At 41.4% G+C, this 15502-nt stretch overlaps 1 protein-coding gene across 3 annotated transcripts in view; it reads left to right on the top strand.

Moving 5' to 3' along the window:
- LOC147010870 (la-related protein 1-like) overlaps positions 1 to 14453 on the top strand; it is a 221043-nt gene extending 206590 nt beyond the window's left edge. For all 3 annotated transcript variants that reach the window (XM_085858857.1, XM_085858860.1, XM_085858861.1), the window contains one exon: positions 111 to 14453. In XM_085858857.1, coding sequence (XP_085714983.1) covers positions 111 to 218 — 108 coding nt within the window. In that variant the 3' untranslated portion in view covers positions 219 to 14453. The remainder of the gene's footprint in view (positions 1 to 110) is intronic.
- The last annotated feature ends 1049 nt before the right edge of the window (positions 14454 to 15502 follow it).

The raw sequence follows: 15502 nt of genomic DNA, 5'->3' as shown, positions 1-15502 counted from the left end.
CTTTAGGTTTGCTTTGTAAATACAACTTCACATCATGCCTTAAGCACAGTAATCGAGTAATGTATTCGTGGAAATTTCAACGACTCACGTTAAATTTTGTCCACGCACAGCCGCCTATTGGTGAAGAATTACAAAAAAAGGGTGGAGCACCAGTTACTGCTCTCCCTATAGCCACAGTGCCTTCCCTGCATACTTCTGGCCTGAGCAGGGACCAATGAGGTCCAGGGACATGTTCTGCGAGATGAACTTCAAGGAGTTTTACTTTTTTATTATAAACTTCCTGGATCTTTCCCAACTCTTCCCAACATGAATGGCACCCATTTCAATGGTAACCATCTCAAGGTTTGCTTCATGATTTTTGCAAAATCATTGTGGTACTTGGAGTATTACACCCACACAGATTCATCCCACTCCAACGAACCACAAACTGTTGGTCTTCCAAAAGCAAAGACTAAGATTGTTGTACTTTGTTTTATTCCCATTATTTCCCATATCACTGCCACCTCGTATTTTGGCGGTACGTGTGCCTTCATATTTGTTTTTCCGCATTGTTTAATTCCATGTTCTGCTCACTCTGTCAGTTTGACCCATGTCCTGAGGTGAATGCAGACTCTTTGTACAGTATATTTTATTTTGATTGTTCTTTGGGAATCTTGAATCGGTACATTTGACGAAGTGATACAATTCAGAAACTCATCAGCCTTGGTTTCAATACAGCATGTTCTTCTGTCACAACAATGCAGACTGATTCAGTGAAATAGCCTGTTTAGCAATTTGTCTATAATTTTCGAAGATACTAAACATTTTTAATAACCGTGTGAATGGAGGATACCAAACATTTTGAAAAATAATGCGTAAGGGGGAGTTTGCAAATTTACCATGTTGCTTTAATGTTGCCTGTCAGACACAAAGGTGCCATCTATTTATTACGTTTACAAAATGGTGGAATTTTGACCCTTTTTCCCCCTCTTCACTTGCTACATACGTGTCCCTTTCCTCTTGTTATTCCTTCCTCCTCCCAAACTTATTCTCCTTCTCCCCTCTGGCTCGCTTCTCTCCCCCACCCCTCCTTCACACCACCACCCACTTCCTCCCACCATGTCTACGTAATAAATAGATTGCTCCTAAGTATTTGAAATCTTTGTTGTTTTTGTTTTCTTAAAGTTCGTTTTTTTATTGAAAAGGAAATGAATGAGGGTAGCTGTTGTAAGTGATAAAAGGAAGAAAGGTCATGTGTAGTTATAAGTGAAATCACTTTGCTTGATGGTCAATCTCACCAGGTGCTTTCTGATCTCACCAGAAGGCATTTACTTCAACAAGGATATTTGCTTTCTTCACTAGCATCAAGGAAAATAATTGTCTGTTGAGCAAATGGACTTTCCATTGCAGTCTTAAAACCTGTGGACATTGCATATGACCTCCCTACCTATTCACAAACTGAATATTTTGTGCACAAACATTTATTAATGTGCATCATTTTTTTGTGTGTTTTTTGGCCTCTTTGTGCCCAAATGCAGTGTTTACACGAACCCAAATCACTTCCTGGTAGCATCCTTGCTGTCCATGCCCAGCTCTGAACTGGCAGGAACGAATTTCTAAAATGGTCCCATTCCCCCCCCCCCCCCACTTATTCATTACATATGCAATGTGACTCGTGCGATCCAACAAAATCTAATATGTATTATTGTATATAATACTGTGTTCCATGTACAATAGCATTGTTGACTCTGATCTGACGTCTAATATGGCCAAGCAAGCCACTTGGTTGTTTTAATTACTGTTAAGAATAATATAGAGAATAAATTGAATGGAGTACTTAGTTAGCTAGGCATGTAAGCGGGCTACGAAAAAGGGATATCAAATTTGGTTGACCTTGCAATATGCTTACTGACATCCGATACTGGTATATAAATAAGATTGGAGAGCTGTTCCATAGATTTATTGAACAATATCCTGACATAGTCAAACTTAGTGTCATATTTAATGGCTAATATTCCAGACTCCTCCATTAATATTCCGAGGTATCTCCTTTCCTGCTGCAGGACAGTCTCACTCGATGTGAGAGTACAATGGTAAACGTTCAGGAGGGAATGAACTTTGGAGTCTTAAATATTGACTCGGAACCCAATGAAGTCGCATCGCTTAATGCCAAACATGGACAAGGAAACCTCCTGCTGATTACAACCTGTTGTCTTCCTTCAGCTGATGAATCGGTACTCCTCCATGTTGAATACCATTTAAAGGAAGCACTGATGGGGTAGAAAGAGCACATAATGTGCTGTGGGTTGGGGACTTCAATGTCCATCACCAAGACCTTGCAATGGATGAAGAAACCGTAGTGAGTACTCAGTTGCACCATCACTGATCAAGCTGGCCGAGTCCTGAAGAACATAGCTGTTACATTGGGCTTGCAGCTGATGGTGAGCGAACCAATATGAAGAAACAATTTATTTGACCTCGTCCTCACCAATTTACCTGTGACAGAACAGAATTAGCATGACTAGCCACCACACCATCGTTGTGGAGAACAAGTTGCGTGTTTGGACTGACGACACCGACATTGTGTTTGACATTACCATTGTCCAAAAAAAAAAAAGCATTGGGACCATACTCGATACTGGTGCTGCCAAAGTGTTGCTGCCAGAGTGTTAGTGCTGCCAAAGCAATCTCCTGGGCTATTGGGCACAATCCTGGATGGGTCGCCACTCTGACATAAGATACTTGAATGGCTTAATCAATTCTAGCAAGCTTGTATTCATTTTGCTGACCTCGGAAGGATGACAGGTTGAGTCAACCCCACCTGGTATTAATTCAACGCAAAGCAGGATTTGAACTCAGGACCCTCGGGTCCCAAGCCCACCATCCATCCATCCATTGGGACCATATTCTGTGCAGAGCGTTGGTGCTGTCTAAGCAGTCTCCTTGGCTCTTGGAAACGATCCTGGACAGGTTGCCACTCTGACACAGGATACCAGCAAGCTGGCACTCATTTTGTTGACCTCGGAAGGATGACAGGCAGAGTCAACCCCACCTGGTATTAATTCAACAGACGAGTGGGATTTGAACTCAGGATCCTACGATCCCAAGCCCACCACCCAAAGCATTAAGCAAACACTAGGTGTATTACCATTGTCGGAAGTGGGATAAATTAAGAAACAGGTCTAGCAGCTCAAAACAGCATCCATGAGGTGTTGTGGGCCATCAACAGTAACATAATTTTGTTTACCTCCATGACTTCTCATGTCATGGCCTGGCATATCCCACACTCCTTAATGGACCTACAAGCTAGGTGGTTCAGCCTGGTTTTATGAAAGTGTTGAAAAGCATACCAAGAGCAGCACCAGGCATACTTGAAAATGAGGTGTAAATTGGTGAAGTCACAATGCAGGAATTACAAGCATCCTAAACAGCAAAAGCAGCATGTTGTACACAGAACTAAGTGATCCCATCACCAACAAATGAGGTGGAAGAAGCTCTGTTATTCAGCCCCAATGAGTCGTGAGTGGTGGTGGTAAATTAAGCAACTGACTGGAGGCTCAACAAACCTACCTATCCTCAATGACAATGGAGCCCTGCACGTGAGTGGAAAAAAAACAGGTCGACATGTTTGTGGCTATCTTTGTGGATGATCCTTAGCGGCCTCCTCCTGAGGTCCCCATCATCACAGAAACCAGTCTTCAGCTAATGAGAATCGCTCCACTTGATGTCAAAAAATGGCCCAGTATACTTGATACAACAAATGCTATGGGACCTGTCAACATCCCTGCTGTAGTGCTGAACACTTGGACTCCAAAACCAGCTGCACCGCCAGCTATACGTTATTCCAGCATAGCTACAATACTGTCAAACACACAATAACGTGTAAAATTGCCAAGGTATGTCCTGTCTACAAAAAGCAGAAAAAACAAAAATTCAACCCGACTTAATGTCGCCCTATTTGACTGCTCCAAATTATCAGTAAAGTGATCGTTAAAAGTGCTATCAAACAGCATTTGCTCACCAATTACCTGCTTACTCAACTTCAGTTTGGGATGCCTACCAGGGCCACTCAGCTCCATGCCTCATCACAGCCTTTGTGCAAACATGGGCACGAGCTGAATTCTAGAGTCGAGGAGAGAGGGGTTGCTCTTGAGACGGTGTAACACCAAGGATCCCAAGTAAAAATGAAGTTTGGGAATTTGGGGAAAACTCACCAGTGGCTGGAGTCATCACTGGCACAAAGGAAGATGGTTGTGGTTGTTTAAGGCCAATCATCTCAGCCCAAGAATATCACTGCAGAAGATGGTCAGGGCAGTGTCTTGTGCTCAACTATCTTCAGCTGCTTTATCAGTGACCTTCCCTCCATCATAAGGTCAGATATGGAGCTCTTTGCTGATCATTGCACAATGTTCAGCTCCATTCGTATATTTTAGATAATAGAGCCAGACAATGACCATCTCGAACAAAAGAGAGCCTAACCACTTCCTCATGATATTTAATGGCATTCCCATTGTGGAGTTCCCCACTTCATATCCTGGGTTGCTAATAACCAGAAACAAAACTGGAATGGGAACATCAATGCTCTACCGACTCGAGCTCGTCAAAGGCTTGGTATTCCCCTGAACCCCTCTACAAGTCAGAAGTGTGATGGAATACTGGTCTCGATGGGTGCAGCTGAAACGACACTAAAATCGGTCGACATCATCCAAGAAAAAGTCGTCCACTTGATTGTCACCTGAACCGCTAGCCATGGTGTGTACTATTTACAGGATGCATTGCAACAACTCACTACGGTTTCTACGGCAGCATCTCCCAAACTCACGACCTCCGCTACTGGGAAGAACGAGGGCAGCAGCTTTCAGGAACAATCCTTTCAGGATAAGGTATTACTTATCCATAATGCAATCTGGATCCTTCACTTTCATCCTTGCCATCAAATACTTCCTTTTGTTTGAATCATTTCTTACCTGTCAGTCAAGATGCCATTCAGTCAATTGTCAGGAATTCAAAGAAAACAACTTCTTTGCTTCATCCGGTTCCTTCATATTTGGTTTTTTCTTATCAGTTACATCTCCATGGATAAACGAAAATAATTGCTGTGTTACATCGTTCACATAGACATAACTGGTACGCAGGTACTGTATTTTCAGGTGTATAAACCGCACTTTTTTATCGGCAAAAAAGGTAAAAGTTGGGGGTGCGGTTAATACACGGGTATAGAAAAAAAATCAGTCTTAAAAACGATCAATGCTGAATTGAAATTATATTCCAAATGAACTTTTTTTTAGCAGTCAGAACTTCTGTTAAGCTCAATTCTGCCGTTTAAATTTTGAAAATCGGTTCAGGTTAAGAGTTTGTACAGCATTTTGTTAAACGTGTGTGGAAATTAAATAAATAAAAAACCGGGGACACCCAGAATTTGTATGCATGACGTATATAGAGCCTCGCGACTGAAAACGCCATTAAACACAAAAGAAGAAGAACAACATCTGGTCTTGCATCAAAATAATTATTCACAATAGCCAGGGGTTCACACAAACGTTTTTTCATTTGGTTCTTCAATGAGTACCAGCAGAAATGGTTTGGTACTCATGAAAAAGAAAATGTCAGCTTTGAGCGTGCTTGTCTATTTTCCCAAGCACCATTCCAACTTTTAAAACTCCTCTGAGCTAAGAATGCATCTCACTCCTCTGTAAGCGCTCTCTCAGAATGTCCGCTCAAGATGAGACACTCGCAAGCCACTCTTTTGTTCGTTCCGGATGCTCCTGAACCTCCTCTCTTCTTCCTCCTTGCTCTTGTGTTCTCCCATATATACAGGGTGAGTCAAAAGTAGCGCCCGATTTCTGTTTTTTCGGCTGTCAGATTCTTTCTGGGAAGTCATGTTGTTAATAATTGTCTTGCAGATTATTAATTTTCGTAATTTATTTATTTTTGATTTTGTTTTGCAGGTTATTGCTGCGAGTTTGGAAAGTTACTGAATTTGCACCAAATTTAACCATGAATTACCTTTCAATGAAGCAACACATTGCGGCCGTGAAACATTACTACAAATGTAATGAACAACCAATGATGGCGGCACGCCATTTGGCACAGGAATTCGATATTAACCCACCTCAGGGAAGAAACATACGATTGATTGTTGAGAAATTTGAAGCAACAGGGTCGGTAGCCACTGCAAAGAAGTCCAGTCGTCCGAAAACGGCAACGGATGTAGCTAAGGCTGAAGAAGCCATCAGAAGACTGGAACAAAATCCGCAAAAGTCAACTCGCCGTTTATCTGCAGAGTTGGAAGTGAGCCAATCAAGTGTTATCCGTATCCTTCAGAAAAAAATGGAAACCTTACATTCCACGCTTACTGCATGCCCTTCATGATGGAGATGACGACCGCCATCTTCAATTTTGCGAAGAGTTCTTAACTAAACTTCACGAAGAGGACACAATGCTAGACAACATCTGGTGGTCAGATGAGGCATGTTTTAAGCTTAATGGCACAATTAACAGACACAATTGTGTCTACTGGGCTGCGAATAACCCAAGAGTGACAGTTGAGAAGGAGGTAAATTTACCTGAAGTGACAGTTTGGGCAGCCATATCTCCATGAGGGATAATTGGACCATTTTTTCTTTGAGGGATCTGTAACTGCAGAAATTTATCTGGATATGCTGCAAACCTTCTTTTGGCCCAGGGTACAAGATCAAAACTGTTATTTCCAGCATGATGGAGCTCCACCTCATTATGGACGTTATGTTCGTCAGTGGCTTGATGAAAACTTTCCCAGAAAGTGGATCGGCCGCCGCGGTCCGATCGAGTGGCCGGCGCGCTCCCCAGACCTTACACCTCCAGATTTCTTTCTTTGGGGGCTCATGAAATACCTTGTTAATTGTGAAAAGCCTCGTACCATTCAGGAATTGAAGGTTCAAATCACTGAAAAGTTTGAGGAAATTGATATCGAACTCTGCAGACTCTGTGCCGGCTCGGCTGCAATTGTGCATCGATCATGAGGGAGGGCACTTTGAAAATTGCAAGTAAAACAGCTTGGTACAGTTCCGTAATAATTTTTTCTTGAATAAATGGTGAGATAAACATGTCATTCATTTATTTCTACCTTCTTGTACACTGTAATACAAATGGAAAACAATCAACTGACAGAAATTGGGCGCTACTTCCGACTCACCCTGTGTATATATATATATATATATATATATATATATATATATATATATATATATATATATATATATATATATATATATATATATATATATATATATATATATATATATATATATATATATATATATATATATATATTATCTTAGAAGTTTAAACTTACAGTACAATTTGTAAATTATAATGTTGTTATTTATAAATTTAATTTTGAAATCGCAGTATATCAATTATCAGAATTTTCTCAAAACAATCTTACCTACATTCGCTGAGAAAACCTCCTCTCCTTCTTCTTCTTATTTGCTCGTGTTCTCCTTCGGTCTTTTTTATTTATTTATTTTTTACACTTAATTTTGTGCACTTAAATTTTGAAATAACAGTACAGTACTGTATATCAGAATTGTCACAGAAGAATCTCACCTACACTTGCTGAGAAAACCTATCAAAATCCTCTGTTGTACTCGTAGGCTTTTGAGCTTTCATAGAATCTTTGAAGTACGCATTTAGCCTTTCTTTACCGTGCATGAATACCTGCATACCAGTTATGTCAACCCCTGACAATAGCTGGTTTAATAACGGAGCTCCCACCTGAAATAAGCTTGCGCACAAACTTACGTGCATCAGACAACAGGCTCGGGGCAGTCATGTGACCCTCAAGAAGGGCCACTTTGTGCTTCATGAGTGCTTGGGCTTACATCACCAGATTACATCACTTATCATACATTCTATCTATTACGATGTTAAGGCATTCATTAACCACAGCATTCAAACTCTCCAATCTGCCGCTCTGCAGAAGAGTTTGGGAACCAAGTAGCTGGGAAGCGATTTGGCATGGACGAGTCCATCAGCTGGCACTGGAGAACAAGCAAGGCAACGATAGAGAAGATGCCAAAGAAGAAGAAGGCGCTGAGGGGAAAGTCAGCAAAGTGTCCTCAGCTTGAGGAGCATCTCGTCGCTTGGGTCCGGGAGAAGAGAGCAGAGGGTTCTGCCATCTGAACACTTGCTTTCAGGCTGAAGGTGAAGAGCTTAACCAAGGAGGATGACGTTGAGGACTTCACGGCCAGCCCATCATGACCATGGCACGCCATCAACTGTCGGTTCGACGCTGCACACACATCTCCCAGCATCTACCCCGATGATATGGCTGATAAGATGATGCACTTCCAGTTCTACATCATCAAGCTTTGCTGAGAGCATGAATATCCCCTCAGCAGGATCAGGAATGCCGACCAGACCCCCCTTACCTTCAACATACCGGGAGGGACCACCATCACGGTGACGGGGGAACGCAGTGTGACGATCAACACTACTGGTCACGAGAAGGACCGATTCACCGTCATGCTCACCTGCACCACAGACAGTGACGAGCTTCCCCCATATGTCGTGTTGAAGAGGAAGACATTGCCCAAAGACAAGTTCACAGGCGGTGTCATTGTCCGTGCGTTGCAGAAGAGGGACTGGTCCAAGACTGGGTGCACATGGTCTGGAGTAGGAGGCTAGATGGCAGTCTCTCCCAATGGTGGAGCATGCTCATCCTAGATGCGTTCAGATGTCACAAGACCGACGACACCAAAGCGCTGCACCATAGGACCAACACTGATGTCGGCGTCATCCCAGGTGGGATGACATCGCTGTTGCAGCCCCTCGATGTTTCCATCAACAAGCCGTTCAAGGACGGGCTACGTTGCTGCTGGTCCAAGTGGATAATGAGTGGGGAGAAGACCTACGCCAAGAGTGGGAGGATGAGAAAGGTCGACCTTCCGATGATCTGCGGCTGGATTGTCAAGATGTGGGAGGAGATACTGTCGGACATCATCAAGTGAGCATTTCTGAAATGCTGTATCTCCAACAACATGGACAGCACAGACGACATCAATTGGGAGGAGGAGGCTGCAAATGACATTGACAGGGACTTGCTCCACCCTGATTAAGACAAGGAGTTACGTGTCGTCTTCGACGAGGAAAGCATTGACGAGGATTTCCTTGGGTTTAGCTGAAAAGCTTCATCAAACCCAAACGGCCCTTCTCAGGGCCACAAATCCACAAGAAATATGTATGATACCGGTATGAATCCCTTTTCTTTTTTAGGAACAAAAAAAATCCTCTTTATAATATTATAAATAAGAAAAAAAATTTAAACTTCTTGGTATCCTTTCCTCTTTCTTCAGCTTCTTGAAAATGAAAAGAAGACTGTTAGATGAAATTAAGCGGACATGGGAGTAAGCATGTTGATACCTCCGCCACTTTGTTCCGTACAAAGTTAATGTACAAATGTATTTAGATCTAGATCAGAAAATATAATGATCAATATATTCATTTATTTTGAGGGTGAAAAACATTGTTTTTTTTAAACTGCGCATGAGCAACGTATTTTCTGGTGTATTAACAGCACCAAACTAAATGCTTACTTCAAAGATACTCAGGGAGCTCAAAAGCACACTCGCACAACCGAGGTTTTTGATAGAATGTTTTCTCAGCTGGTGTCGGTAAGATTCTTCTGTGATAATTCTGATATACTATGCTGTGATTTCAAAATTTGTGTGCAAAATTAAGTTTATAAATTAAACCAATGTAATTTATCAGCGATATTGTAAGTTTCTAACTTATTTATAAGATTAAAAAAAAAATCTAAGGAGAACACATGAACGAAGAGGAAGAAGAGGAGGTTCAGGAGCGTCCGGAGCATCTGGAATGGAAAAAGTGCCGCTTGCGAGTGTCTCGTCTGGAGCGAACGTTCTGAGAGAGCGCTGATAGAGTTGTAAGATGCATTCGAAGCTGAGTGGCACTTGGGAAAGCAGACGAGCGTGCTCAAACCTGACAAAAAAAAATTCCGTGAGTACCAATAAACCATTTCTGCTGATACTCATGAAGAACCGAATTTAAAAAAAATTGTGTGAACACCTGTCCATGATGCTATTTTCATTAAAACAAGCCATCACAATTCTCGTTTTGAAAAATAACTTTCACTGGACATGGATAATCTTCAAAACTCTCGACATGTTCATCTTTTACTATTTACATCTATGATTCTGGAATGTACTGTTGCCAATCAGCTTACCGACATCATAATTTTCTTTTAGAACCTTTCCACTCTACAGTTAAACAACACAGAGACTGCACTAATTATATCTTATGTAAGGCTGACCAACGATCGGCTACGATTTGAATATTTCGGGACTCAACAGCTGCTTATGATGCCGATTACCATAATATATTAACTGCCAGTCTTCGTTCTTGTTTTAGTATCTCTGGACCTGCTCTAAAATGGTTTGAATCTCATCTTACAGAATGCAATTCATTGTAAATATTGCTGGTTACTTATTAGGTCCTGTTCAGCTATCAGTCAGTAATCCTCACCACAATTCCTTTTCCCAGCGATGCCCATATCCTTGATGAAAAAAAAGATGAAACACCCTGATATAAAATATTTATTGTAACAAACTCTTAATGACATAAACATATAATTTGTACAACCATGCAGAGCAACGTCCAAGTTTTTGTTTCTTTTAACGATGTATTCAATAAGACCACCATTGGGATCAAGCATGGAATGTATTCGTATACATACATTGTCAGTAGCGTTTCCTTAAGCAAATACGGTGTGTGAAATCCCAGATTGCTGTTTTAAGGTCATGTGCAGCCCTGGGGGCCATCTTGTAGAGCTAATGCTTCATATGAAACCACCATAAGAAGTCACATAGATCAAGGTCTAGGCTTCTAAGGACACTGTTTTGAGATTAAACTGCCATTGAGTTAGGAATGGAGGCAATCAACGGCATTATCCATTATGTGTTGTGAACCCCATCCATTCGAAGCAATTAGCATCTTATTGGAAAACATTGACTCGTGGTTGTACAGAAAAATGACATTTCCAAGTAGCCATTTTCCTCAACACAAGCATCAATAAAGAAGAGCTTTATCTATCACTTACTATTTGGAGACCAATTCCTTTGAGGTTGAAGCACCATTTTCCAGATCTCAAGGTTGTTGTGAAGTGGCCAAAATCTCACATTCTGTCTGTTGACATTGCCAGTGAATGTGAAGTACATCTCGGTCAAGAACAGGCTCCTGTCAACACCAATAATCTTTGTGAATGAAACAAATGGAACCAGAAACAAAACTTAAGACTTTCCTCTGTTTAGTGAGTGGTATCAGTTGTTTGGTTATGTCATAAATAGTTTAATTATAAGTTTATACAATCTTAGGAATTCATCAGGTACATCTTGTATACATCCTGTAGACACTGACTAAAATTCCAATCTGTACATTTCCACTCCTTTTTTCCTCTTCTCCCACTTCTGGAATCTTTCTCTGATTGTTCAATCCCACCATCCCTCCTCCGGGGTTTTAATTTGGCAGTACACTACCATCAGGTCATTTTTCCATCCTACCGATTTTTTTTTTTATCCTCGTTAATCCTCCCATACCTCTCTCCATCCATTTTGAGGTTGCTGTGTTTCCTTCCCACCTCTCTCCTGTTTGTTTTTTTTCTCTTGTTGCATCCATACGTTGTGCCACCCCCCAATTGTCAGTGCATCACCTTACACCCTCCCAACCCACAGACGTATGCATACATTCCACCCATCATCAAAACTTTTCTCTGGTTTTCATGAAATATATTTAAACTTGCACAAAATGATAATTATTTCTGCACAAATATTTCAATGGAGGTCTTACGTAAAATATATCCTCCAAAATTATCATGTGGCACACAGGTCAGAACAGTGTGGATTCTGACCAATAGTAAACATGATGTGCTTTGTCAGCCTGCGCATTACCGAAAGGGTGTATGTTCAAACATACACCCGGGGTGGTTCTATATTGAATCACAACATTGGAGTTTCTGGCAGGATGACCTAGAGGTATGCATACTCACCTCTAAACTGTCTAGCCTGGGTTAGAATCTTGACCCAGCTATATACTGTCATCTTGGTGTTTCACAGACAGTGGTTTATCATTGTGTGTGCCGTCCTTCATATGGACGTTAAACTGATATTCCGTCTGCTGGCATGAATTGGTGGACTCTAAAGATCCCAAGGTGTCTTTCGCAAAGTGTATGGAAACTATCATCGGCACCATGGCCAAATTCTAAATAACTGCTCTAACCTTAGTAAAATGTCAGGCCTGGCCAGGTGGCTCAGGAAGGACTTGTCCAAGCTTCCCCTGGCCAACCCCACAAGAACGTGGGAATAATTGTGGCTGTTAAAGAAGAAGAAGAAGCAGAAGAAGTTGCTTTTGAGTTTGTGTGATGCACGTATTTTGTGTACAATCATGCTCATGTTATGGAAGAGCAATGCACTGTTATGATTTCTTTTTTGAAAGTGTTGAAATACTTCATGAATGCCCAGAGAAGATGTTCTTTACATTTCAAGACATGTCCTGTTTACCGATACTTTCAAATAGGCAAAGGATTTTCCCTCGTTCCTCTGTCGCGCAAGTTTTGAGACTCATTCAGATCCATGGTTTGTTGACTTTGACGTTTACTCGAGGGACCTTACCTTTCCCGGGGCGGTTCATGAAAAACTAAAATTCCGAAGAGCTGTTCGATAGCACAAGCTAGCTACTCATGTGTGGTTATTTTATTTTTTGTCATGAATTCCTCCTTCAGACTTTGGTTGACACTGAGTTCTCTAAGAGGAAAAATACTTTGCGTGACACAAGGGCATTTTTGGTACTCTCAATTTAAGACAAAAAAACAACGTTCTTGAATTTTCTCACCGAGTAGTCATCATATCTTATGGCAGTCCTCGTCAGAAAATGCGTAATGTTGCAAGGAGTACCGTCAAGCGTCCACTCGAGTCCGCTTGTATGTTACCACTGGTAGAGTGATTCACCTTCAACCATCAAGCCAATCACATCAAACCTTCGTGCAACCAGGTTACAAAGTTACATTTGATTAGATCAGTTAAACCAAAACCTTTTTCCACGTCATCCCAATAGCTTTCTAATGGCTGCCTCTACTTTTGTTGGTTGTTTTTTTTTTTTTCCCACATGAGTGCTGTCGATATTCTCAACCTTAGTGTAACATGAGCAATTTATTTCCTGTTAGAAAGCATTGATAATATATGTTTAGTTTGTTAGTTTTTTTTTCTTCGCAAATTAAATATTAATTATGCTATCTTGCAGATGTGCTTCTTTCACGTGACAATTTTAGTGAAGGCCTCTGCTTATTTGCAATGTTCTTGTGTGAAGTGCACCAGCAAATGGCCTGCCATTTAATGCACAAGTTTTCATCCTTTGAATTGTATATACGGTGTTTTTGTTGGAATCTTATTTGTGCTAGCTTTAAGCATTTGCTGCAACCCCATCCCTGCACCAATCTAATCTTACCTCATGTGGCACACTAAAGTTGGTTTTCTTATCGGTGCACCCGTTGCCGATTATTCTCGTTTCCTATGGAAACCAATATTAGGGGCAAGAGTTTCCAAAACTTGATGCCTTTTCTCTTCAGACGCATTTCGTGATAAAGCAGTCCCACACCTGTAAGCAAAAAGGTGCTTGCTTGGCTGTGTTTTAGAAATTGTACTTCAGTACAAAATTTAATGAGTTTATTTCAAATAAGAAAGCTTCTAACATACAAGCTTCAAAATTATGATTCCTGTTTAGCAATCCCAGCTGAACCGACGGTTTGGGATGCTGGTAACTGAGGCTCAAATAGCGTGTACTCTCCATTGTCCACTCGTGTCCTTTTGATTCATGGAAAGTACACTCGTGTGTACTGTCGTTCTTGCATGTGATTTGTGAATAAACAAACAAACAAAAAAGCTCCTTCATGAGCTTTACATCAGTGTTTAAAAATAAAAACGTTTGGAGAAAACCATTTGTTTTCTCAAAAATGTATAAAGTGCCAGTTGTTCACTTTCCTCATATCTCTTTCCTGACATCAGATGAAGTAATCACAAAATGTTTGCAATGCATTAAGAGTGCCTCATATCTTTGATTGCTGTAAGGTTCAAGGTTGTTTCTGAGAAAGCTGATGGAATTGCCTCGAGTGCTGAAAGACGTGCAAACAAGGAAGGTTAAATTATCCAGCTGCCTTGCAAATAAACATTGCTCCAGCCTTCTTTTGTTCCCATACTCATGAAGATATGATTTGGATGTTGTTATCCCAATGAGGATTTCAATGTTTTCCTCTCCATCGGTTTGATTTCTCAGAGCGAACTCTGTGCCTCTGAAAAGTTTTGCAATGTTTGCGATAGCACTGTGGGTGAATCTCCAATTTCTCTCCAAGCACTGTGCAGTCAATTTAATTGGAATATTTTATGACTTCAAGAAGAGATGAATAAAATGGCAATGATTATCAGAAAGCTTTATCTCATTTTGATTAACATCGTCTCCTATTTGTGTATGTGCTCAAGTCGCAACATTCTGCGACTTGACAAAATCGACTTGAGACGTGACTTGGTGTCTGGGACTTCCTTCCATACAAGTGATGCTTCATCAGGATAAAAATTATCACACTGCGACTTAAGCTTAATGACTTCTTCACAATGTTTGGGAAATTATCATTGAAGAAACTTTTAATTAAAACAGCGTTTAAAGTAAATCGTCAATGATTTTCAGTCGTAGGCATGTGCGGTTTCATCAATGATGATGTACGCCTTGCACGTGTGCATGTGAAGCACTCACGACCACTGGGTCGCATACTGTTCCTTATTTTCCACAGCCAGATTGAGTGCGGTTCCAAGCCCAACATTAAAAAGCTTTTATATTACACCAAAATCTACCTTTTTTACATGTACCTTGCACCTATCGACTGGAACTTATAGGGATGGTTATGAGACGTGTGTTGGTCCTCATGGGTCAGGAACTATGAACTAGAATAGCACTAAGTTCCTTGATTTTGCAAGAAGTCATGGATTTAGCGCCCACAGGCTCATCGCTGGACTTGGTGTTCCAACGCTGGCGGTGTGGCAAAGGAGATTGACCATGTCCTCGTTGATGGTCGCTGGAGGATGATCCAGAACTGCAGGGTCTACAGGAGTGCTCAGTTCCTCAATACTGACCACTGGCTTGTTGTAGCAACTCTGAAGTTGCACCTGAAATCCAGGCGAATGGTACCATCCCAGCCTCGGCTGGATGTTGGCTACCTCAAGGATGAGAGGGTAGCTGAGGAGTTTGCGAACAAGCTGAGTGGAGATTTGGGGGGTCTGGGTGCTTTGGGAGGTTCTGAAGAGTTGTGGAGTGCCATCAAGACCACCGTCCTTGATGTTGCCGGTGAATGTCTTGGAACTCAGCGTAGGGCAAAGAAGAATTTTGTCTCTCAAGGGACACTGGATACCATTGACCAGAGTCGCAGGGCCAGGCTGAATGGCAGAACTGAGCTGTTCAGGGACCTGAGTCTTAAAACTGTACG

Source organism: Eptatretus burgeri, chromosome 16, assembly GCF_056783735.1.
Source record: "Eptatretus burgeri isolate ZD-2024b chromosome 16, Ebu_testis_v1, whole genome shotgun sequence".
Taxonomy (NCBI): domain Eukaryota; kingdom Metazoa; phylum Chordata; class Myxini; order Myxiniformes; family Myxinidae; genus Eptatretus; species Eptatretus burgeri.
Note: the sequence above shows the minus strand (reverse complement) of the source record. Positions and strands in the feature narration are given on the sequence as shown.